General features: G+C 30.1%; 6 protein-coding genes across 7 annotated transcripts; 3 read left to right on the forward strand and 3 right to left on the reverse strand.

Moving 5' to 3' along the window:
• Positions 1-4,950: 4,950 nt before the first annotated feature.
• LOC113398999 (cilia- and flagella-associated protein 161-like) lies at positions 4,951-7,269 on the reverse strand. Its single transcript, XM_026637990.2, has 6 exons — positions 7,129-7,269; positions 6,894-7,056; positions 6,147-6,391; positions 5,679-5,837; positions 5,188-5,277; positions 4,951-5,100 (listed from the first exon to the last, which is right to left on the reverse strand). The coding sequence occupies exons 1-6, from the start codon at positions 7,213-7,215 to the stop codon at positions 5,008-5,010; spliced, it is 837 nt and encodes a 278-aa protein (XP_026493775.2). The 5' UTR covers positions 7,216-7,269; the 3' UTR covers positions 4,951-5,007.
• Positions 7,270-7,757: 488 nt separating this feature from the next.
• LOC113398997 (uncharacterized protein) lies at positions 7,758-11,396 on the reverse strand. The gene is made up of 8 exons (XM_026637986.2): positions 11,320-11,396; positions 11,044-11,133; positions 10,805-10,877; positions 10,573-10,726; positions 10,155-10,239; positions 9,229-9,387; positions 8,138-8,227; positions 7,758-7,903 (listed from the first exon to the last, which is right to left on the reverse strand). The coding sequence occupies exons 1-8, from the start codon at positions 11,377-11,379 to the stop codon at positions 7,799-7,801; spliced, it is 816 nt and encodes a 271-aa protein (XP_026493771.2). The 5' UTR covers positions 11,380-11,396; the 3' UTR covers positions 7,758-7,798.
• A 1,871-nt stretch (positions 11,397-13,267) lies between these two features.
• LOC135193497 (putative nuclease HARBI1) lies at positions 13,268-14,722 on the forward strand. The gene is made up of 4 exons (XM_064216213.1): positions 13,268-13,543; positions 13,621-13,902; positions 13,976-14,509; positions 14,659-14,722. Exons 1-3 carry the CDS (start codon positions 13,283-13,285, stop codon positions 14,081-14,083), a joined length of 651 nt encoding a protein of 216 aa, XP_064072283.1. The 5' UTR covers positions 13,268-13,282; the 3' UTR covers positions 14,084-14,509; positions 14,659-14,722.
• A 1,290-nt stretch (positions 14,723-16,012) lies between these two features.
• LOC113398996 (cartilage-associated protein-like) lies at positions 16,013-17,554 on the forward strand. The gene has a single exon (XM_026637985.2). The coding sequence runs from the start codon at positions 16,423-16,425 to the stop codon at positions 17,515-17,517; it is 1,095 nt and encodes a 364-aa protein (XP_026493770.2). The 5' UTR covers positions 16,013-16,422; the 3' UTR covers positions 17,518-17,554.
• Positions 17,555-18,589: 1,035 nt separating this feature from the next.
• On the forward strand, positions 18,590-21,482 carry LOC113398995 (zinc finger protein 687-like). The gene is made up of 2 exons (XM_026637984.2): positions 18,590-19,089; positions 19,169-21,482. The coding sequence occupies exons 1-2, from the start codon at positions 18,959-18,961 to the stop codon at positions 20,949-20,951; spliced, it is 1,914 nt and encodes a 637-aa protein (XP_026493769.1). The 5' UTR covers positions 18,590-18,958; the 3' UTR covers positions 20,952-21,482.
• Positions 21,483-22,475: 993 nt separating this feature from the next.
• Positions 22,476-23,345, reverse strand: LOC113398998 (E3 ubiquitin-protein ligase RNF4-like). Of its 2 annotated transcripts, XM_064220620.1 has the most exons (3): positions 23,259-23,345; positions 22,946-23,167; positions 22,476-22,715 (listed from the first exon to the last, which is right to left on the reverse strand). In XM_064220620.1, the coding sequence occupies exons 2-3, from the start codon at positions 23,123-23,125 to the stop codon at positions 22,482-22,484; spliced, it is 414 nt and encodes a 137-aa protein (XP_064076690.1). In that variant the 5' UTR covers positions 23,126-23,167; positions 23,259-23,345; the 3' UTR covers positions 22,476-22,481. The 2 variants fall into 2 exon arrangements, with proteins under 2 accessions (XP_064076690.1, XP_026493774.2); XM_026637989.2 differs by lacking the exon at positions 23,259-23,345 and having other exon boundaries at positions 22,946-23,240.
• Positions 23,346-23,911: the final 566 nt, after the last annotated feature.

Genomic DNA, 23,911 nt, shown 5'->3' on the forward strand with positions numbered 1-23,911 from the left:
ACGTCGTAAAATTATATAATTTGACGTCAAACCGGAAAAAACAGCGATGAAATAACAAACGAACAACTCTCGTATAAATCTAAAATCTCGTAAAAATCCAATGGCGTAGCTATCGTAGGGCCAGATGGTGCAGCGCACCAGGGCCCTAAGGGCCCTAGGCTTTGAAAAGAGCGGGTCAGCCAACTCACCAGCTCCTGAAGCTAGAAAACCTCGTCTTGCTCACAAGATATATTTTTTCCTATCATTAATTTTGAAGGGCAATATAAGTTAAAGAGGGGTTGAGGGCCAGATTATTTTTCTATCCACTGGGGCCCTAACTCACCTAGCTATGACACTGATCAGTATAACTGCGGTTAGATTGTATTCGTTCTTTAAGATTTTTTATGACCATGTCAATGTACGTAATTTATCATAATGTTCTTATTATTACTTTATTTATTAATTGCAAAACATTTTAACGATAAAAATAATAAAATAAGGTTGCATAATCTTTAATAAGATCATAAATTCAAAAGTGTCTTTCTCTGCCTTCCTGTTTGTCTATGGCTTTCTCGCGGTCGAATTTGATGAAATGCGGTATGAAACAAGCTTGAACTCCAAGAAAGGATATAGGTTTTTCTATAACTAACATATGACAATCGACCACTAAAACGTGAACGACAAGTAGTAGCAAGCGACAATTAGGAATCAATCAATTTAAATTTTGAAAAGTTAGATGTGAAAGATTTCAAAAAAGCAAGACAAACCCTTTAGGATTATAAATGCAAGTTATTGTGTTTTTCTATCTATTACACTTTCACGGCTAAAGTACTAAACCGATTTTGATGAAACTTAGTACGGAACCATGAACTTCAAGGAACGACATAAGCTATTTTTTATTCACTTTTGTTTTGACAATAACAAAGTTTTACGAGAGCAAAGCCATCCATCTAGTATTTTATAAAATTTAAATATAATGTTAATGTTCAGTATTCATTCTGCATCAATAGATACACGTTACGTGTAAAAATAACAGCCCATTTTGGCGTTTTCCTGGTATAAAGTTCAGTTCGTTAAAGTTTATGGTTCAATGATTCAATATCAGACTCGAGGTTTAATTTACTTTACATCAACATATCTTTCACAATTACCATATTCAAATAATTAATTGGTTATAATTCTAATAAAGTAATTTGAACAGAAGTGTTAAGACGTATTTTATTATTGCATTAACCGTCATAAATATCAGTCACATCAATTAAAGGTCCAAAAATCTTCCAAAACTCCAAAGATCTTTGTTTTTTTGCTTTTGAAACATCAAATAAGGATTGATTTACTAACATTATTACGTCAAATCTTTAAAGCATTCCTCAATTAATCTAACTTATATTAGCTTAGTTCGACAGTTTCGAGAAACTTTGTAGTACTGATTGAATTTGAAATGATCTATTTGGTTTGATAATTAATATTGAGTATCTAGTAAATAGTACGTAAAGCTTTAAAAGTAACTTGCTTTTCTAATTCTAATCAATTTATAAATATATATTTGTTTAAAATAAAGACTACATTTGTTATCTTATAAACAAGTGGAAATTATGTAGGTATTTATTTTGATAGGTTCACAGACATTTTAATTTTATTCACGCTAGAGTAATCTTAAGCATTTTACTGCATTAGAAGCATGTATCGATTGCCTAACAGTTGTAATAACAATCGATATCGGCATGGCATAATGAGCTCTGAGACTAAACTCTCAACGAGCCGCATGCCAAGAACTTAATATTTGTTCAGCTATAAATATTGTTAAGAGGATTATTGTCACTAATTTATTTATCAAAATTTTAAGTATTAATAAACCTATTACCCTAACAGGTCATAAATAAGCTCTAACTTAATTATATAGTTTACCTCCTTTTCTGAAGCAGCAACTAAGCAGATTCATAATTATATACTAGGATTGGATGCATTTTTTTTCTTCCGATTGTTTTGTTTCGCCTCTAAGTATAACATAAATTGTAAACACAAACATATTAACTGAGAAAAAATCAGCAGTAACCTATAAGATCAATAATTGGACATTCGCGCCTTTATAATTCACGTTAAAAATTAACAAATGGAGGCAATCAAAGGCTTCTATATAAAGAAATCAGTGCAACCCAAGCACGGAACGCCGCGGAAACTTTTTATAAAAAAAAACGAAATCCATAACCTTCAATGATACAACACCAATAACGATGTAACGAAGTTATTTCATTTTCGAAATGCGCTCTGAAAAAGAACTCGGAAATAGAAGTGTTTGAATACAACAAATTGGCGGATTTGAAAGTAAAAATATTTAATTTAGGGTCTAATGACATCTTTCTTAGTCGGATTTTTATTATCCGTAGAAATATCGAAGTTTATTTTAGAATGAAACCTGGATTTTTACTTGAGATCTATAGAACGTGATGTTCGGATATTCATATTACTTTCAGATCAGATATTATAACGAAGGATTATGACTTATTCATTGTCTACGAACTGATGCAGTAAGCTGGCGATTCTTAAGCCATTATTCTTCGAATAATAAATAAAACGATAACGAAGGTTCTATAAGATTCGGATATATTTGTATATTAATAAATATTTAGTTTAATTTTTAAGCAATATTTTTATTATTCACGTATACAAATAAACAAGACAAAGACTTTTTTTAGTGTAGCTATATGATATAATATAGCTACACTAAATATCTCAACTCCCTGTATATACAGGGAGTTGAGATATGGTAGTGAAATAACTTGACCGCAGCAGGCTTAGAAAAACATACGATAAAATATAAAAGGAGAGTCAGCCATATGAGAGTTGTCAATTTAACATTTTTGAAATATGACATATACACATTTCGATAATATGAAACGTTTGTACATATTTGTCTAAAATTGTAAATACCGTTCGTTTTTAATCTCGTGAGATTGTAAACCATCGAAAAATTGTGAACGGTATTAAATTTCGACAGTTTTGATACCTTTCGGTTAGGTTCGATTAACGCATAACGTTAACGGTTAGGCTAACGTATTATTTAACCTAACGAAGTGAATTTTACTAAAATTAAAATAATTAACTTAATCGAAAGATTCTAAATAATAATCGAACGGTATTTACAATTTTATACAAACAGAAAAGAACGTTTATTTTAATTCACACATGCAAATTGATGATGATATATTAACTGTATTACTTCAAACCTATTTTTAAAACTTGAACTTTCAAACATAAAATAGATTAAATATATATCAATAATCTTTCAAATTCCAAATTAAAAACTAACTCATAAATCTTGTTTAGTTAAACAACACCGTGTCTTCTTCGTTAAGTCAAACCAATGATGACAAAAACAGATAAATCAGAAGAGGTCGACTGTATGGCTCACTGATTTTGCTCTATTTGTCGTTACCGAAAAATATGCCGAGCAAAAAACCTGACACCCACTGTGTCCTGTAGGTACTTTGGGAGAAATAAATCTGTTTAGCACAAGTTCTTGTCCCATACTCACTTATTACGCGACAAATTCGCATATCGATGTGCGCGTATCGATTACGTAAAAAAATGTTAAAAAATATCTAAGCATTATCGTGCAAATAGGCCAATGACTCCCTTAGTGTTGGGTTACTGAATACTCCAATATAAATAAAAAATCTATTGAAAGATTGCTTAGGAAAAAAAGCTGAATGTAAAGCTAAATTCAGAGGGTACTTTGTATATTTATTTATATGTATTACTTCTAATTATTTAAAAAAATATATATGTTATATAGGCAACGATTACCGAGAAAAAAGGAATCAATGTAACTCAAATGAAGTTATTTCACATATATCCGAACCTTAACTAAACATCCGCTAAACAATCTTTATAAATAAGATCGTATTTGATTAATTTTTTTTTCTTTACGATGGTGTTCACAAACTCTTTATTCGCAAGTCACTGCATCCTATAACTGTCTTTCGCACATACTTACATACATGGAATTTTGCCCTCTCATGGAGTTATACAGAGACGAAATTTCAATTCATTTTATATTAGATAGCATACACAATAACGACATTTTATTTTTAATATAAAATATGAAGTTAATGAAATCATCAGTGATTTTTTTTTTAATCTGCCTCTAATTTTTTTTTAAAGGAAGAGCACTCAAAGTGTAGAATATGATAATATTTTATAAAATAATTAAGCGATAATAGGTAAGCTTGCAAAATTAAATTTCTTACTTATTAAATATCTGTTCGTAACTTTGATGTAGTCCCAGGGCAGCAGGGGAGCGCACAACTCGTACTTTTATTATAACTAAAGACTTGTTCCTTATTTTTCGGCTTTAGATATGGCAACTTTAAATACGTTACCGTATCCAGGCAGTGTACACACATTCAAGTCGTCATAGATGCTTACCGGGCATGGCTCCAACGATAAGTACCTTACCTGTATCAGGGAGCAAGACGGGTGACATAAACCCTACCCTACCGGAAGTATGCCGCTTGTTGTTCTCGGTACCCTGAAACACCCTCAAGGCGTGGCGTCCCGCTATAACAGAGAAAGTACCTGGATTTAGTATGGCAATAAACCAATACTTTTAATATGTTTAATGACAAAACTTTTTTTACTGTAAATTCAGTACGCAATTCCTTCAAATAAACAGTCTTGTAAAAAAGGCGTTTTTTCTTTTATTACATTCAAGAATTTTACTCCCTATAAAGCCAAAGTGCACTATCTATTTATTACTTAGCTTTATTTGTTACGAAAAAGAAATGTAAAAAAAACGAAAAAATCTCAAAAGCCGTACCTACCATTAAAATAACTAGCTAAAATTATAATCTCGTTGAACAATTTGTTTCTTTATTTAAAACAAAATAAGCACTCATAGTAGGTATTCTCTTTAATATAATATTAAAACAATCTAAACTTAAATAATAATGTAATAAAGTTATAAAATAAAGTTTATAAGAAGACAATTCAAACGCCGTACAAGTCATTTCTTGCTTGTAAAACATTTTAATTAGCAATAGGAATGTATATCTGCCAGATATTGCTTGGCAATTCCTTTCCGTATACATCTAAACTCGTTTTCATCAAAGGAGCACAAAGCTGAAATTAATTATACATTTTTTCTTATAGCTCGCTATAATATATTACACAATTACAATTTACAATAAATTATACAATTAAATTTACTTTTCCATGAAATCCCATTGCCCAGCAGCCAATATTAATACCTAAATTAACATTTGTGGCACAGTGATTGATTATGATGTCCGTATTTACCTGAAATGAAGAAACGAAAAGTATTTTAATTTCATAAAATATTTAAAACAAATATCAATCTTAATGTAATGTATGATTTACTTATATTAGGTATTTACAAATAGTAATTGCTTTATTTATACGAACTTGTTACTTTAATCTATTCTAGAGCGACGTACATGTGTACTGATAACAAAAGTAATATAGTTTAATATCATAGGTAGATTTTTTATAAAAACAATATAATTATAATATAGTTATACTTATATTATAATAGATTCTTACCAAGATCTTTATTAAGATCTGGTAGGAAAAAAAAAGCTACCTAAATTTTTATCATGATTATTAAATTTCATAAAATAGTAAATAATAATACAAGGCTGGACTTTATATTATTATTCCTATATTATCAATAATCTCACATTTACTGGTTTCCCCTCTTGCTCAAATCTAGTAATATTAGGTCTTTGAACAGGCAGGATGCGCCATCTTGTATTGGATACCGGATGTTTGCTAAGGTATAGTGGAAACATTCCGCTAAGGCCAGGTATTGGGTTTGGATCATATCTTATATAAAGGGGCTGTAACAATGTATTATACATATATTTGTTTTATTTAAAAAACATACATATCTAAATCATAAAAAAACTCATTTATTAATAACCAAATATACTTATAAGCAAATATAAGTAATTATAGACAAATATTGTTTTTAAAAATTTGAATGAACTAAAATTTATTCACTTTTAGTGATGTTTTATGTCAATTCGTTTTAAAATTGAAATAACATAGCCAGATAGTTTACAGAGTACAGATAGCGCCATCTAGTATTAAGTTATAATAATACCCAGACAATTTTTAATTCATTCCTTATATCTCGTATACTTTACCTTATTCCTTACAATGGAAGATGAAACGGTTAGAAGAAATTCCTGATTATATTTAAGAATTTCTTCTTGACGTTTGCAATAATCAGCGCTGGTTATAATGAAAGTGCTTCTTTCTGTGGGTTGAATATCTGGTAAGCCTACTAAAGTACATCCATCTTCCAGGTCTTGAGAATAATTAATTTCATTTGTCGTTATTCGACCTCCGAGAAGTAAACCTTTTTTATCATCTATCGGCGGATCTGTCGCTGTATACATATTTAGAATGTTAATTGTTTAATTTGTTGTTTAAATGCTTGCTAATATATTTGTTAATGTAAATAATTTTTTTTATTACTTGACGAAAAATTATACATTTTTAATTCTCTTAAGAGGTACTGATTTATCATTCAACATTTATTGAAAATTTGATTAGTCGATTTCATAAATATTTAATGATCAAGGAAACCGATTTTATTTCATAAAACATCGCAAACGAAAAAACTGTGAGCTCTTTGTAGTTTTATTTTACTAAATACTTTGAAAATAAATATTTAAAACGTATTTATTATTGCAATAATATGTGAAAATAATTAAATTGTACAATAAACAGAATAATAGTCCTCAATCGTCCAAATACCTTCCATTTCGATCAGTAATAAATTTTTCACTCAATGCAATGAATGGTCATTATAAGTCGTTCTCTCAAACGATATTGGAATATTAACCAGATTACGTAACAACCTGAGCCTTACTTATTTTATTGCTAACCTGGCACGTGGGGTGCGAGGAGGGAAATTTTAGCACCAAAGCCGATAGTGCCCGACGATTGAGTCAACACTGTTGGCTTATTAAGATTTTCAGTCATTTTTCTATATTTAGCCAACATTAAATCACCTCTTTTCATTTGCTCGAGAAATTTGTTTAGTCTGTACTACGGATTAAATTAAATTAATATTATTTAACTTGCTCTTATAAGTAATTTGTTTTACAAAGACGAGCTTACCTCTTCTAATTTGGAAGCTTCGTACCAATTACCGAGAAGAACGCGATTGCAATAAACAATACCTTTATCTTCCTCCACTTTCAGCATGTTAGATAAAGACTAAATTCGTCCTGAACATTGCGAAATAAATAAATAGAATGACATAAATATAATTATGACAATTATTTATTTTTAAAAATAACATATTTATCAATAAGACCAGCCCCAACAGATGATGTACAGGTAGAATAATATTAGCTTTTAGCCTGTTAACATTTATTGTCGTAATGAAGGATTTTCGAAAATCTAATTAGTTTATTAGTTTTCATCAAAATCGTCTTCGAGACTCATTTGAGCCTGTTTTGATACCTTTTAGTTGCGGTTTTATACAAACACAGCACATTTGAAAAGTATTTGATAAAGTTGTAAATTATTTGATAATTGTATATTTGTAAAGAAGATTTTCTAGAATTTAAAACAAGACCCTATCTTGAAATAAAACAAAAATGAGATGAGACCAACGTTTTATTTAATAAATTTATTAGGTCAATTAATTATACATAAAATAGTAGTAAATAAAAATATTACCAATAAAAAACGTCGAGATACCGTATTAACTTTTCTTTTATGGTTCCAAAAATATAATATTTTTGTGTAATGGATACTTTAAAGAAAATTTGTGCTATTATCATTAATCCTTTGTCTTAGTCTCTACATCGCTGACTAAAGTAAATATATTCTCTGCTGTGTGCCTTCCGTGAATATCTACGTAATTACGACACGTCACTCCACATTCCTGAAATTATAAGAGATAATTACCTGCCTAGGCCTATGTGTATAATTACCTCTTATATACTAAACTATTAGTACATTATTCTATATAACGAAGTGAAATACATTTGAGAGAAAGTTACATAAAACATGACAAAAAAATTAACAGGGAGTTAAATGGCGCCACCAATTATTTAGATGATACAATTGAAACAGCAAAATGAAAACGAATTTTATTCTATTTTAATTATCTACTCACGGGCCCGAAAAAGGTTTGCATCCAATTTTGATTCATAATACATAAACTCTTTTCCGCTACGCAATTTTTTATGACGAGTCTGGCGCCTGTCTAATAGTACAATGTTATTGCTTATTTCTATTTAAACTTACCTTTAACTTTAAGAGGTAAAAGGGTTTTAAATTAAGCTTAAAATCCAAAAAATATAAAATAAATGAACTCATTTAACATATTTATTTTATATTTCTATACCATCCTTTCAACACAATGACACGTTGAAAAAAATATATATTCATTCCGTACCAATTACCATTCACCGTCAAAGCTCCTCAACCAACATCTAAGGTAATATTTTATGACAGACACAAGACGTCTGTATTGGCTCCACTTATACTTAAATCAAACAGTCTGCTTTAGAAACAAGTACAAAAGTGTGACAGTATTTATATTTAATAGGATAGGACCCGAGATGGCCCAGTGGTTAGAACGCGTGCATCTTAACCGATGATTTCGGATTCAAACCCAGGCAGGCACCACTGAATTGTGTGCTTAATTTGTGTTTATAATTCATCTCGTGCTTGGTGGTGAAGGAAAACATCGTGAGGAAACCTGCATGTGTCTAATTTCAACGAAATTCTACCACATGTGTGTTCCACCAACCCGCATTAGAGCATCGTGGTGGAATATGCTCCAAACCTTCTCCTCAAAGAGAGAGGAGGCCTTATCCCAGCAGTGGGAAATTTACAGGCTGCTAATGTAATGTAATGTAAAAATAATGGTTAAATCATATAATTAAATCATTTTATTACAATAATTACATTAATACATTAATTATTTTTTATTCAAATTATAAAGGATTAGTTGTCCTGTATCTGTAGTAGACTGCGGTTTCGCATGCGTTATAGTAGTTGATTGTCAGATGTTAGTCATAAGAAAGTAGTCAAATGTCTTTTCTTGGAGTTCAAATCTGCTTCATATCAAATTTCATCAAATTTGAATCAGCGGTTTGGCCGTGAAAGCGCAATAGAGAGACAGGTTCTCATTTATAATATTAGAATAAACATATGTTATCTATGATTTAACTGTTAATTCTTTTTGTCTAAAATAAATACCTTTATGGGACTACCAAGACCTTCAAGGCGGTCTCGAGGAAGAAGAGGCATTGTTGTCCAACGGCAACTGCTATCTTTTGTAGTACTTAAGCTAATAGGCATTCTGTCTGCAGGGCCCGGCACACCCTCTACTGAGTATCGTACATACAAAGGCGAGGCCTAAAGTAATAATACATTAAATTAATCAATACCAATTTTAATGAATGATTGAGATCAATATTATAATATAATATATTTAGAACATAATTTATAGAAAATTTAGAAATGTTTATGTCACTGAATTATAAAGTGAGATATAGAATTCACACGTCACATCGGCGAAATAATCTTAAATTTCCATTTAAAAGTCAGCAAATATATATGGAAACTTAAATCTGATATCCTATAACACAATCATTCTTATAATTAATTGATAAGTTTATGATGTTACAGAAAACAATTAACATCGGTCTTTGAAGATTAAAATACTAAATATAATTTTCTTATTTATAATTGGACGGCAGAATGTGGCGTATCTAATGGTAGGTGGTCACTTTTCCTCATACCGCACTATATGATATATCAAATATTCTTTACACTGCCAATAATATCCAATAGATGAGCCGTCCAAACACGCTACTAAGTGAAATTTATAAGTTCAATTAATTAAATTTTGTATAATTTGTTTAGTTCTCGAAAAGGGTTTTCGTATTTCAATTTCGTAACAAAAAGTAAATAAATGATTACCGGTCGAATCTAGATAAATAAATATTGTCATGAAGCTTGAGTCCATAAAATGTAAGTCTATTAAAAGTAGTATTTTTGCAAAATAAAATGCTGTTGTCAAAACATGCCGTATATTTGTTTTAAGGGTATTAATGATTAAAACTGTATATTTTAAAAACATTAAATGTTATTAAATTTTATATTCGTTTATATTATTTTACCTGTGGATCACCGTAATTTTCCGCCTTCAAAATAAACTCGTCGCCGTAATTCACTTTCTCGCCATAGATACTCTGATCTTTAGTGCTAAAAATACATTTATTTCTAACAAATATAAAATAACATAATACAGGTATCAATTCAAAAGAATAAGGTTTTCTTTATTTTAGAACTGATATAAAAATATACATTAAATATAAAAATAAATATAATATATATAAATAATTTTAAGAAACGAGCTTGGTTTATGTTCACTGACCTAGCTTTAGTCTTATCATTTTGTTATAGCTTAAACCTAATTAGGTATCTACTTGGGTACGAATTTGACGCTACGATTTTGTTATACTAAGACTACATTTACTGTATTGTTCCATATAATAGAATAACATTTAAAACTAAAAGATTACAAACAATTAAAACCTTAGTACAACGAAGGTATTTCTACAACAGGGTGTAGTGATTGGCGACAATGTCATCAAGCAGCCGTCATTAATATTTTGCATGTAGTCGACTTGCCTTTCGTTAACCAGGCTCGATAAAGCCAATCCAGTCTTACCTCGAGCATTGTTTTTTACTAAGTAAAACAATTTATATTATAATTTTATCCATATCATTGATATATTTCGCAAATGTTTTAAAAAAGTTATATTACCTGGCATATCGGAAGCCACAACCTGAACATTAAAACCATATAGAACGAACGTTCCACTAATAGCTAGTGGTCTCTGTAAGAATGGCCATTACATTTTTAAAATTTTGAACATAATAATTATGATGAGTTTAATAAATTACGAATATTTTATAAAAATAAACAGTCCATATAGCAGATTATCATAATTATACTACTATATGGGCTGTGTAGATATAAGATTTATCATTTAAAATAAGTACCTCTTTAAGTAAATTACTGAATAAAGTTCTTGAACGTTGTAGCAAAAGTTCACGCCTATCTCGTTTGCGCAGAAACAGCTTAAACTCGTACTGTAATACAAGGAATTCATCAAAATTTGAGAAATTCTTTCAGATACCTAATAATATGCAAAAAGTATAAAGACAATAAATGTTTTGCTGATAAAACTTGCGTGTTGTAATGTAAACATTTGGCATACAAAAAGTTTAATTATAAAAAAATCTCGAAATAAATCATTGGGACAAAATATCTTTTACCTCATTTTTAAGCCTTTCTTCACTCCAATTTCCAACTAAAACAGAATTATTGTAATTCATACTTAAATTTAAATATCTTTCAATTTAAACAAATATAGTTATAAAGTAAACAAAATATAATACCACAGATCACATAACGATTTTATATAATTATAATGTATGTTGTCACGTCAATTAAGTCAAAAGATACTCTTTGTTTTGATTTGACTCATTTAAATATGTATGCTTACTTTGTCGTATTATTATAATATTTATACAATTGCAAAATGGCAATGCGGGAGGCATAAAGCTTCTGCCGCCTGCCTGCTTTGATGCGACTGTGGACACAGCGCAAATGACGTCCATGCCATGGTTATCTCTTTCTTGAATGTAATTAACCATTTAACGCTATGCTCGACAGTGACAGGTGCTACGGTGACGGTACTTGCTATTTAGTAAGTAAGCTGAAACTACTCCAAGAGTATCGCTTACGTAAGAAAAGCATAAGCAGCGTTAGAAAAAAATATGTGTGGTGACAGCGACTGAATGGAATCACTTGATAATTTGAATTTACGGCACCAGTTACTGGGATGTCTAGTCCTGGTTCGGCTTCCCGGACGAGATTTTGTTTATACATGTTACGATAGTGCTTTGTTTTTATAAGAGATCACTGGCTCATATATTTAGTGGTATCCTCGCAGATAGACAAGGTTGTCTGAATCTGCTCACTGCGTTTATAATATTAGCAATAAATTTACACCACGTCTGGCCATGCTTGACATATATATAGCAATATAGCTTGACTTCATAACTTCAAGGTTTACTATTAATATAATTAAAGGTAATGAGATTTAGACATACACCATTTTATAACTTTTTACTACTTGTTATGTTCATAACAGGAATAAGCTCTAAACCTTCTCTTAAAGGAGAAAGATTGTCTAACAATGAAATGTTAATAGCTGTTTAATGTAATTCTTTCCTTCCAATTTGTAAAATTAAATATTCATAAAAAGCTTATTTAAGGGAAGAAAGTAGATCCAGGAGAATAAACTGAAATTACTGTTGATTCTAAATTGCATATCACGGTCTCTGTGCAGGCACGGAAAAGAAATCTGACAAAAATTCTCTAAGACAGCCTTAGTGAGAGACCAACGCACGCAACGCACAGGGCACGTGTAGAATACGGAATTAAGATACAATAAGAGATGGTTTCCAGGTCGTTTTGAATTTTCGAAGATCAAGGGGGTTCGGGTTGGACATGGAATTTTGACGAGATGCCCGAATGTGAAATTCAGCATCCGGGATTAATTCAAATAATTCCTCGGAACATTCCTTGTGAAGATACAGAGTGATCCAACATCTCTATGCAAAGCCAAAGGGCCAAACAGATCGTCGATAATTCGTGCCGCTCTGCGTTTAATACGGTCAAAATACTTGTTAAACTTGAAGCACTTGGGCCTTAGAGTAGTAGTGCAAAAACCTTCATTAACGGTATATAACGGTAACGGTATATCACATTTCTTCGCTGATGACATGAGGGCTGGTTTTTGGAGGACATTTTTTCCCAGAGGATCAAAATTATGCTTCAACGGGCAAATGCTTCTAGGATACTTGCCAATATACCACGCGGTCATGATTTATACAGTAAATATTTTTTTCATTTTTATTTATATTTAGGTAAGGTCTAAAGACTTACGGTCTTATTCATAATGAGTTATCGGAGGTTTAAAACATCGCCAAAAGTAGATTGTCAAAAAGTGTTATTCATAATCGTTCGATAACACTAAAACGTTCGATAAATCTCCGATAAAGTGTCTTTGATTTATACAAGCTAAGACCCTACTATAAACCTTCGATAAACGTATATTAGCAAGAAACATGGCCGACTTTGATCAGTTGACGTTTGCAATGACATTTGATTTCTAATACATATCCGACATTGCAATTTTTGTTGAAATAAATCTTACGTATTTTCCTAAATATGCAAGCATTACAAGCCCTGGAAAGTATTGCGGTCGTTGAAAATGATGTCATTAGTCGGCGCAGAAAAGTGTATCGGTCAAGAGGGAATCCATTTTCTTTGGACGATGAAGAATTCCGGAAACGATATCGGTTTTCAAAAAAAACGGCTACTTTTATTATAAATTTAGTCCGGGAAGACTTGAAGCTGAGCGCTAAAGGTTGTGGTACCTCACCAGAGTTGCAAGTATTGACGGCAATAAGATGTTGGGGACGTCGTGAGGTATGCGAACTTATACATAATGTTCATCCTTTTCATTATTAATGTTTCTTTACTCGTTTTAAAATGTGTTTTTTTAGGTTCAAGAAGATGCTGGAGACCTTCATGGATTATCTCAAGCTACTACTAGCCGTATATGCAACAGGGTGGCGCGGGCGCTAGCACGACATTCATCAGAGTTTATAAAGATGCCTACATCTCTTGCAGAAGAACAGAAGCTGATGATGGAATTCCGCCAAATAAGGAACTTCCCATCGATAATTGGCTGCATTGATTGTACCCATATTAAAATAAAAAAGCATGGTGGTGATTTAGCCCAATATTATATTAATAGAAAGGGTTATTACTCTCTCAATGTTCAGGTACGTATGTTAATGATTATACTAAGGAAGTTTTTCTTTTATGTTATAAAATCTAAAGTCAGGATTGTTGTAGGTGACCTGTGATGCTAGTCTGCGCATCAGAGACATAGTTGCAAGGTGGCGAGGAAGCACTCATGATGCACGGATATTTAACGAATCCGTCCTTAGAGAACGCTTTTAAGCAGGGGAGTTTAGAGGAAGATTGCTAGGTGACTCTGGATACAGACTAGAGCCATATTTGTTTACTCCGATATTAAATCCACATAACCATGCTGAACAAAATTATAATGAGGCACATATTGCAACAAGAAATGTTGTAGAACGTTGTTTTGGTGTATGGAAACAGCGCTTTCAATGCCTGCTCCATGGCATGCCAATGAAATTTGGCAATGTTAAAACTACTATTGTGGCACTTGCAGTTTTGCACAATATTGCAATTGTATATAAAGATACAAATGTGGTGGAGGACAATTGTGAGCCCAGTACAGAAGAGCTACCAGAACAGCCCAGTAACATGGACTCGAACCATAGGCGAGGTAGAAATGCTGCAATCTTGCAAGCTTTTATTGCAAGGCACTTCGATGAATAAACTTCTCCTCGCTTGCAGGTAAATGCTTAAAAAAAATAAAATAAGATTTATATTTAAAAATTTAATTGCCCATTTTTTTTTATATCTATTTTGTTTTTTAACAATTTTGCCTCTAACTTAAAATTATCTGTTTTAATTTTTTCATTTTCAATTTGTATTTTGTGCAGTTCCCTCCTGCATTCCATTTCACAAGCAGCAATTAGTTCTGCAGGTGAACCAACTTGACTTGTGGTACTGAAACACTGCAATAAGAGAACATAAACATTGAATGCTAAGTTCAATATTACAACATCTTTTTCTTGATATGAAACTACTTTTATATAACTTTTTCTTAATTTTTCTAGGTTTTGAACCCAGAGAGTTTGGAGATGGTGGATCCAATACTGGTGAGCTTGAAGGCTTTGGCGGAAGTGGTGCCTCTGCATTATCTACATTAATACTTATCTGAAAATATGTAAATGTTTTAATAAATAATAATTCGTGTATATTAATACTTGTTGATTTGCAGGATGTTTATTTTTGTTGGTTGCAGGGAGGATATATTATATATAATAACTTTGTATTTTAAAATGTTGAAAAAGAGTAACTACTGAGTTTCTTGCCGGTTCTTCTCAGTTGAATCTACATTCCGAACCGGTGGTAGCTTTACTTAATATAGTTTGTAAAATCACATTTCAAAAATAGTTGTACAAGCTTACTTGAATAAAATATTTTATTGATTTTGATTTTATTAAACTTATACATTAACATAAATTGGTTTGTTTTCTTTTCCAAACTCATTCTAAAACAAATATGACTAAATCAATTGATTCCACTACTACATCCATAATAAACATTTTTGAATTACACTTACCATATCATTTAATTTTGAAGAAGTGGAGGGATGTAACATGCACTTTCAGTGCATTAGAGTTCGTGTCGGTGTTCTTATTTTCAATAGCACGAACTCTCTCCTTCACCAGATCTTTTAAAATAATCTTAAGAAGCAAAAACAGTAAATGTTACAAAAGCATGCGTGAAAATTACAGTGCAAAATTGTAGACTTGCAAATATAATAAAACTGTTACACTAACCTTATCTTCTTCTACCCAATTTTCACTTCTCAAAGATGCATTTTTTTTAAATTCGTATCTGTCCACAAATTAAAAACTCGTTGAAACTATTTTCTACCATTCACATTTTACCATTTTTTTACCGAATGGCAATATTATGTACAATAACGGCATTATAGTTATCGGAGGTTTATCGAACGATTATGAATAAAGATTTTTATCGAACGTTTGATAGGCTTAAATGACGTTTTAACTATTAAAGGTTTATACCTTCGATAAGTGTTTCATTATGAATAAGACCGTTAGGCTGTATATTGTACAGTACATTTTCTAAGAGAAAAGAATCAAAATGAGCAAATATAACAACTGTCAAGTGTCATTTATCAATGTCAATATCGCGCGGTAAAATATAAACGTTACAAAAACTTTTTGAAATGTTACGGTGTAGAGTTTCTACACGTATAAAATTACAAATATCATTAATACAAACGTATTCGTGTAATTTAATAAGATAGCCAGTAGAAATATACTTCAACGAAACGTAACGCTATTGCTGATCTTTAACATTTGTCACGCCCACATCAATTTTACTAATGTTAGATAAATTATTATCATATAAACTTATATATATTCACGTACATTAAAACATGATGCACACTATAACATTTTTTCACGAAACCGATCTAATAATCTTTTCATAGCATTTGGTAAACTGATTCAATATAGGTCAAAAGTTCGTTGTTACTCAGTGAGGTCATACATGTTGATACTAATAATAGTTTAAACAGCATACACTATCAATTTGTGAACGTTATTTTTTTCTCATGTGAATATAACTATTTCAATTTCTGTTCACATACTCGTTAAAAAAAGGACATCATGTTTAAAAAACTAGCTAAGTTTATAATATTTATAAGTATTATTGTGAATTGTGGGTGTCTAAAATTTTCATCACTAGATACAGTTTACAAAAAAGCGGTAGACGCGTTTTCAAAAGAAAGATGGTCTGAGTGCATATTACAATTTGAAGGATCATTACATTTATACAAAGTTTACAAAACAATAAATATAAACTGCAGGCTAAAATGCAAATCAGAAAATCATAACAGTCAATTCACTGGAAATATAGAAGATCTTAAGATATTTGAATATTTCCTTACCCTAAAAGATTGTCTATCTCAGTGCCAGCAAGAAGAGTTTGAAAGTGTTCATATGTATAATAATGTTTCTGATGCAATACTAACCAACATGCAATCAAAAAAGCCATATGAATATTTACATTTATGTTACTTTGAAATGAATGCCTTGCCTAAAGCAGCTTCAGCTGCATACACTTACCTTGTAGCTAATTCTGATGACATAGCAATGAAAAGAAATGTGGAGTATTACATACAGCAACCTGAAGTTGATGTTAAGGAAGTAATTGATCTAGAAAGTGAAGACTATCAAATCTTATATAAATTAGGCATACAAGCTTATAAAGGTAATAATTGGGGTAACACAATCGCCAACATGGAGGAGACTTTAACAGATTATCTAGCATGGGAGAATTCTTGTCGGGCAGAATGTGAACATCAATCAGAGCAAGAAGTGTCTCCTGAATTTATTGTAACTATTGCAAATAATATATTACCTCTTCTAATATGCAGACAAAAGTGCCAGGAGAATCTAAAACCATTGTATGATTCGGGTGCTGAGTTATTAGCTGATGTTTTGAATTATTTGCAAATTTCTTATTATCATTCAGACAGATTTGACGATGCTGCCAAAGCAGTTGCTAGCTATTTAACAATATTTCCTAGTGATGAAGATATGTTGGAAAATAAACGGATGTATGAAACACTTGTTCAACAAAAAAGTTTTACAGAAAGATCAGAGATTGTTCACTACTTAAAACGGGATAAATATGAAAAACATTTGCTAAATTTTTTTCTTAAACAAGATAATAGTGATCTTAATGCCAATTCAATATAGGCAATAGATTATTATTGATTTTAATTTTGTACTATATAAATTTGTTTTCTTAAAGTTATATTAATTTTCTTTTTGTAAATATAATTTTCTTTGTGATTGTATTCATATGTAGGAGTTAATTAAAAAAATACATGTACTTTATTAAGGGCTATTTTTTTTTCTGAAGAGATACAGATCCAGGATGTTTATTGGGAAGAACAAAAAATTTGTAATTATTCATTTTAATTTTAATAAGTAAATTCCGAATATTTTATCATGTAAGTGATAAATATGTTTATTTTTAAATTATAGAATGAGTTTCATTTGCCATTTTTAAAATGTATAATTCTATATTCTTCAGATTTTAATAGTTGTTTGATATTGAAGATAAACCTTGACTGGTTTATCTTCAATAATTATAAAGGTGAGATATGTCACTAAATAATAATAAAAAGTCCAATTTTTTAAGTTTAAGAATAAATCCTAATTTTAGACTAATTATTTTAACAACTGAGATTATAATTAGCACCATGGAACCTAAGAATATCATGGATAAATTTGCATAAATTGGAACACAATCATGATTATCGATAATTATATTTTTTTATCTTTGGAGAAGAGAAGGGCATACTGCCATACTCTCTCGGTCTATCTAATATAGATTACATAAAATCTATAAAATGAAAGTCATAAGCACCCAAAACGCAAAAACAAATATGGATTTGTCTATCAGAGAGCATGACGTCACGAGTTAATATAAACTAAAATAATTAGCGTTCTGCTACTTCATAAATCATACAATATATAATGAAAGACAGTACATTTTCTCCTTATGTAAAATATAAATAAATTTAATTGTAAAGAGTGCAATTTAGTCTTTCTTCTAACTAGCTGGCGAAATTAATAATAAAAATATATATTTTTACATTGTAAATTACTTCAATCAATTTACTTACATTGTACTCAAAATAAAATGAAAACAGTACCTAACACAACACGCATAACAATCTACAAAAATATACGGTACTTACTGGTAATGGTAACCCTAATGCCTTTTTTCGTAATGGCGAAACTACTGGTTTGTCTGTCATATCTATATGGAAAATTAGAGGTGTTGATACAAAATTAATATAAAATTATTGTTAAGATTTAAGAAAAAGTGAATTTTATAACTACATCATAATAATTTCTATTTTTACTTTATGAGAAAATAATATTTTTTTATTTTATTGTATATAAAGTACCATTAAAGTAAAGGAGGGAAAGAGACAACACAATATAGCCTTTTTAAACTCACCTAAAATAATGAATTAAAAAAAGTTTAAAAAATACTCAATTTTATATACTATTATAAAGTGCAGTGTGAATATAAATATCACAAATAGTTTATGAATGTATAATAAGTTCTTTTGTTACTATTTGAGTGTTAATTGTGTGTCTAAGTACTTAATAAGGTGCAGTTATGAGTTCAGATATTAATTGTGACAGGCTGACTATTAAAAATATTTTATTTACCAAAGCTTTACCTAACTACACAATTCCTATAACAACAGATGGCTACAAAATCTTCCCTTGTACAGATTGTGGAGATAAGTAAGTTGCATTATAATCCTAATATTTTAATATGGTTAAAAAACACATATTTTAATTAAAAGAAAAAAAAATGTTTCAGATTTCTATTTGAATCCAGCTATAATGATCACATAAATCGGAAATCTTTGAAAATCACATATTTTTGTCGATACTGCAACAAAATTATAATAAACAAGAATCGATGCAGATTGTTATCTCATATCAGATCCCATGCTTTTAAGACAGCTACAATAAATGTGAGTGACATTAAAATTGAACCCCTGCCAATTCAAGATATTAATTGGACTTTACCAAACCATTCTCAAGTTGAAGTTCAGACAACGATTGAAGACAACTGCAACATATGTTATGAATGCCGAGAAAGTATAAATAGATCAAATAATATTCACGAAGACAGAGTTGCACATTATATGAAATATACAAATATGGTATACTCATGTCCCGTCTGTATGTTTTCATTACCTAGTGTATGTGCATTAACAGCACATTTACGCATTCATTTAAGAATTCCTCCTTATTTCTGCCCAGAATGTGGTATTCATTTGTCTACCAAAAGTATTTCTTACCCATATAATCATGATTGTGAAGGTTTCAATATGATCAGAGCTACTACAAGAATTAAGTGTACAAACAAACTTTGTAACAAAATTATTCACCCTAATGATTTCAGGATGCATGTTAAAAATCACATGAAAAAAGTCTACAAATGTCTTTTGTGTTCAGTAATGTGGTTTAATGCACCACCTAAAATTCAACATTTTCCATGTAAAACCAATGATAAGCTTTTAAGTTGTTTTTCATGTCAAATATGTCCAAATCAACTGTTGGTTAAAAATGAAGTAAACAAACATTTGAATTTTCATTATAAACATTTAACAGAACAAAACCTTAATCATGTATATCCATGCATGACTTGCAATTATATAAGCAATGAATTACATAATTTAATCAACCATTATATAAATAAACATGCATCCAACGAAATGAAAAAAATGTTAATAAAGCTATTTCATGATAACAGTACTAAAGCTAACAAGGGTTATTATCGCGTAGTTAAAAAATGTGACAAATGCTTGAGAAGTTTCATATACAGATGTGAGTATGAAAGTATAAAAATTCTACCAAATGAGTGCCCTTATAAATGTTCCCCAAATAAGATTACCTATATTCAGAAGGAGACAAATGAAAATCTTCATATTGTATGCTATTTATGTAAGAATAAGATAAGTCAAAATTGGGATGATATAAAAAAACATTTTTCAATTTTTCATAAAAACCATAAATGCTTAGACCTAAAAGTTATGTTAGATAAAATTGATACAAATATTACTCATACGAAAAATAAGAGTAAACACATAAAATGTAAAAGAAATATTAAACAAAGATTAAAAAATAAGTTCAGAAAAATAAATACTCATGCCAATAAAAAAATACAAAAGCCATTACAGTCGCCAATTGAAAATGGGCCAATCAATGAAAATGAATGCCACATATGCAATTACAAGTGTGAAGATAAGCATATGCTTGAGACTCATATAATTACTCACAGAGACCCATGCATGGCGTATCAATGTCTTGAATGTGGGCAATGCTTTGTTGTTAAACCTTCTTTTTCAACACACTTACTATTAGAACATAACATAGCAGATGTTAACGAATATATCAATAAAAAACAATGTTATAATGAATCTGCTTTGTTAAAACAACCTAATAAAACTAATTCCGAAGATGAACCAATTCAAGAAAATCAATGCATAATTTGTAGAGATCAGTTTGAAAATCCTATTGACTTAGAAAAGCATTTTCGAGTTCATGGCATGGCATTTCTTATGAAAAATACAAATAAAAATAATAGTCCATAACATCCAACTTTTTTTAGATTTTAGAATCAAATATCAAGATGGGTGTTTCGGCAATATTTTTATACTAAGTATAATTAAAAAATTAATTAATAGTTTGTCTAGGATTTAAGAAAATTTTAATGTCAATATTTTACTGTGCATAAAATCTATCTCATAGTAGCTGACTCACTATATATTATTTATATTTAAATTTTTAATTCTAACAAAAATCCAATACAACTTAAACATCCTTTCTTTAAATATTACTAGTTGTTGGCCGCGGCTTCGCTCACGTTTTAATGGTAGTTACGGTTAGACAAAAAATTTGCCTTTGTCCTTACTTGGTTTCTAAGCCTGCTTAACACAAATTTCGTCAAATTCGTTTTAGAGCTTTGGCTGTGAAAGAGATACATACAGACAGTCTCTTTCGCATTTATAATATATATATTTTATATTATTACATAATAATAAATTATTATACGAGATTTATAGCCATTACAATGATTCATACCTGTGTTGTTATTTTGGTCATATTAAAATTATTATTTAAATAATAAATACTATGTATTGATTTAGCCACATACATTTTACTATAGTCTAGAATTATTATTCTTTATTGTAAAAATAAAATAATTATGTATAAATCTCACTTACTTTATTTTCTAAAACATTCCTAATTAAAATAGTTTCACCAGTAACACTATATTCATAATTACCAGGAATGTTTTTATGTACAACAATAATCTTATTTATTTATTCCAAATAATATAAAAAATATGAACCTAGACATAAATACCATCTACACGGACAAGTTAATAGTAATTTTTTAATAAGATTCACAACAATCAAATTATGATATAGTTATGGATATGTCAAAAGTTGAAATATTTATTGAAATCATTTCCATAATACATACATTAATTAGTGTCTGTGCCAAATATATCAGCACATCAATTAAAAACTATCCAGCTTTAGTAGCGATAGTCTGTCAATTTATCAAAAATTACAAAGTCAATTCATCAATAAAATCTTTATGTAACTAAATTATACATTCTAATAATATAAATAATGAGAATAATGTCTATCACTTAACAATTTTGTAATGGTAAGTCTTATCTGGTCTGATGCAATATTGTTAAGTCATTAATAAAAATATTTACAAGATTATAAACACAGTATTTGTTAGGTATTAAGTTAAATAAAAACTACAATTTGCATTTATCTATAAATAAAAAAGATAACACCCTCACAAGTCGAAGCCTGGAAGCATCATGATAAAGAGCAAGGTTGTTAGGAATCATGTCAGTCAACAAATTAATTTCTTAAAATAGGGACAGGTCACTATAAAAAAATCATACAAAGTGGTTGGTATATATAGTAGAGTCAAAATAAACTGATTCCATAAGTTCTTTGGCAGCTTAATGTATCCTTTGACAGTACGCCTGCCCTGGGAAGCGATAATCTAAAGCACATTCCTTTCTTTAAAATATAATTGAGCTGGTATTGTGCCTTACATATATTATTAAATTATTGCAAATTTCTTAAAAAAAATTAATCACTACTTAAGTATAAAGGATGATATGCCAATTTTCCTTTAAGATATTTTCGACAAGTAGGACATCGTTTTTCAAATTTTAGTGATTGTTCCAAACAGTTACTGCAGAATACGTGACCACAATTTGTGGAAGACATTGGGCATTTGCCAAGCTCTTCCATACAAATAGGACAATCGCCAAATTTTTTTAAGATTCTTGGTTCTTCTTTCTTTTGTGATCCACTAGAATTCTGAAAAACATTGACAAAATTTCTTAACAGATTTAGGTTTTCTAGGTGTTTCTTTTTAATTCCCAAATTATCGTCTTTTTTAACAAATGGCTTAAAACAATCAATATAATTTCTATGAAACTCTCTGCTTTGTCTTTTCTTAGCGAAAATTCTGATACATATTTTTTGGGTTAAAGCATTAATTATGGAACGATTTATATTTTATACATAATTACTAATACTATATTTACCTTTTCGATACAAGCTGTTAATGCTTGTGAATGTTTCTTTGCAACGCATTTAGTCTGCAAAGATGAATTGAAAGAATCTTCACTGACGAGATCAATTATAACGTTCGCTAAACCACGTTGATCGACTAATGTAAAAGAAGATGTAAGATCAATCACATCATCTTCGATATTATTACCCATTTTTTGTAAAACTTATGTATTCGAAAGTATTATGAAAAAATCCTGAAAAAACAACTGTTAGCGTTTTGTTATTATTATTACCAATGAAGAAAGAATATGCTTTATATAAAATTTGGAGTAATAACATTAATACCCTCAATTTAGATTCCTCTTTCAAACAATGTCACAAATCATATTCACTTATAATAATATTATTAATTGCCGTTGGGACTGTAAGTGTCAAGTGAACTGTATCAAAATTATGGTGTTGCTTACTCAATAATAAAGTAAATAAAAATTACGACAGACTAAGAAATAAATATACGGTAAAAATATGGTATCATTTAGTATTTAAAATTGAACGACGTTATATATATTTCTCGAAACACTTTTATTTTATTTTTTTTGATGTCAGGTGGTAAACGAGCAGGAGGCTCACCTGATGGAAAGTGACTACCACCGCCCATGGACATCTGCAACACCGGGGGGCTTGCAGGTGCGTTGCAGGCCTTTCAGGAAAGAGTACGCTCTTTTCTTGAAGGTTCCCAAGTCGTATCGGTTCAGAAAAACCGCCGGCGAAAGCTAGTTCCACAGATTGGTTGTACGTGGCAGAAAATGTCTTAAAAATCGCGCTGTTATGGATTTTCGGACATCTAGGTAGTGCAGGTGATATTTGGAATAATGATGAGGAGGCCTTAGCCTAGAAATGGGATATTTGGAGCCTGTTACTAATTACTATTTTCCTTTGTATCGTGTCTTTTATGTGCTTATTATGTATCTGGAATATAATAAGGTAATAATTTTATA

The sequence above is a fragment of the Vanessa tameamea genome, chromosome 2 (assembly GCF_037043105.1).
Source record: "Vanessa tameamea isolate UH-Manoa-2023 chromosome 2, ilVanTame1 primary haplotype, whole genome shotgun sequence".
Classification (NCBI taxonomy): Eukaryota; Metazoa; Arthropoda; class Insecta; order Lepidoptera; family Nymphalidae; genus Vanessa; species Vanessa tameamea.

Excerpts from the sequence above, each read along its gene's own strand:
- LOC113398999 (XM_026637990.2), bottom strand. The coding sequence starts at position 7,215 with ATGCTGAAAGTGGAGGAAGATAAAGGTATTGTTTATTGCAATCGCGTT. Across the intron at positions 7,057-7,128 it reads AAGCTTCCAAATTAGAAGAG|TACAGACTAAACAAATTTCT; the intron begins GTAAGCTCGTCT and ends TTTAATCCGTAG. Across the intron at positions 5,101-5,187 it reads CAATGGGATTTCATGGAAAA|CTTTGTGCTCCTTTGATGAA; the intron begins GTAAATTTAATT and ends AATTAATTTCAG.
- LOC113398997 (XM_026637986.2), bottom strand. The coding sequence starts at position 11,379 with ATGAATTACAATAATTCTGTTTTAGTTGGAAATTGGAGTGAAGAAAGG. Across the intron at positions 11,134-11,319 it reads AAGAAAGGCTTAAAAATGAG|TACGAGTTTAAGCTGTTTCT; the intron begins GTAAAAGATATT and ends CTTGTATTACAG. Across the intron at positions 8,228-9,228 it reads GTCTTGGTAGTCCCATAAAG|ACAGGCGCCAGACTCGTCAT; the intron begins GTATTTATTTTA and ends TTGTACTATTAG.
- LOC135193497 (XM_064216213.1), top strand. The coding sequence starts at position 13,283 with ATGCAAGCATTACAAGCCCTGGAAAGTATTGCGGTCGTTGAAAATGAT. Across the intron at positions 13,544-13,620 it reads GATGTTGGGGACGTCGTGAG|GTTCAAGAAGATGCTGGAGA; the intron begins GTATGCGAACTT and ends GTGTTTTTTTAG. Across the intron at positions 13,903-13,975 it reads ATTACTCTCTCAATGTTCAG|GTGACCTGTGATGCTAGTCT; the intron begins GTACGTATGTTA and ends GGATTGTTGTAG.
- LOC113398996 (XM_026637985.2), top strand. The coding sequence starts at position 16,423 with ATGTTTAAAAAACTAGCTAAGTTTATAATATTTATAAGTATTATTGTG.
- LOC113398995 (XM_026637984.2), top strand. The coding sequence starts at position 18,959 with ATGAGTTCAGATATTAATTGTGACAGGCTGACTATTAAAAATATTTTA. Across the intron at positions 19,090-19,168 it reads TGTACAGATTGTGGAGATAA|ATTTCTATTTGAATCCAGCT; the intron begins GTAAGTTGCATT and ends AAAATGTTTCAG.
- LOC113398998 (XM_064220620.1), bottom strand. The coding sequence starts at position 23,125 with ATGGGTAATAATATCGAAGATGATGTGATTGATCTTACATCTTCTTTT. Across the intron at positions 22,716-22,945 it reads TAACAGCTTGTATCGAAAAG|AATTCTAGTGGATCACAAAA; the intron begins GTAAATATAGTA and ends AATGTTTTTCAG.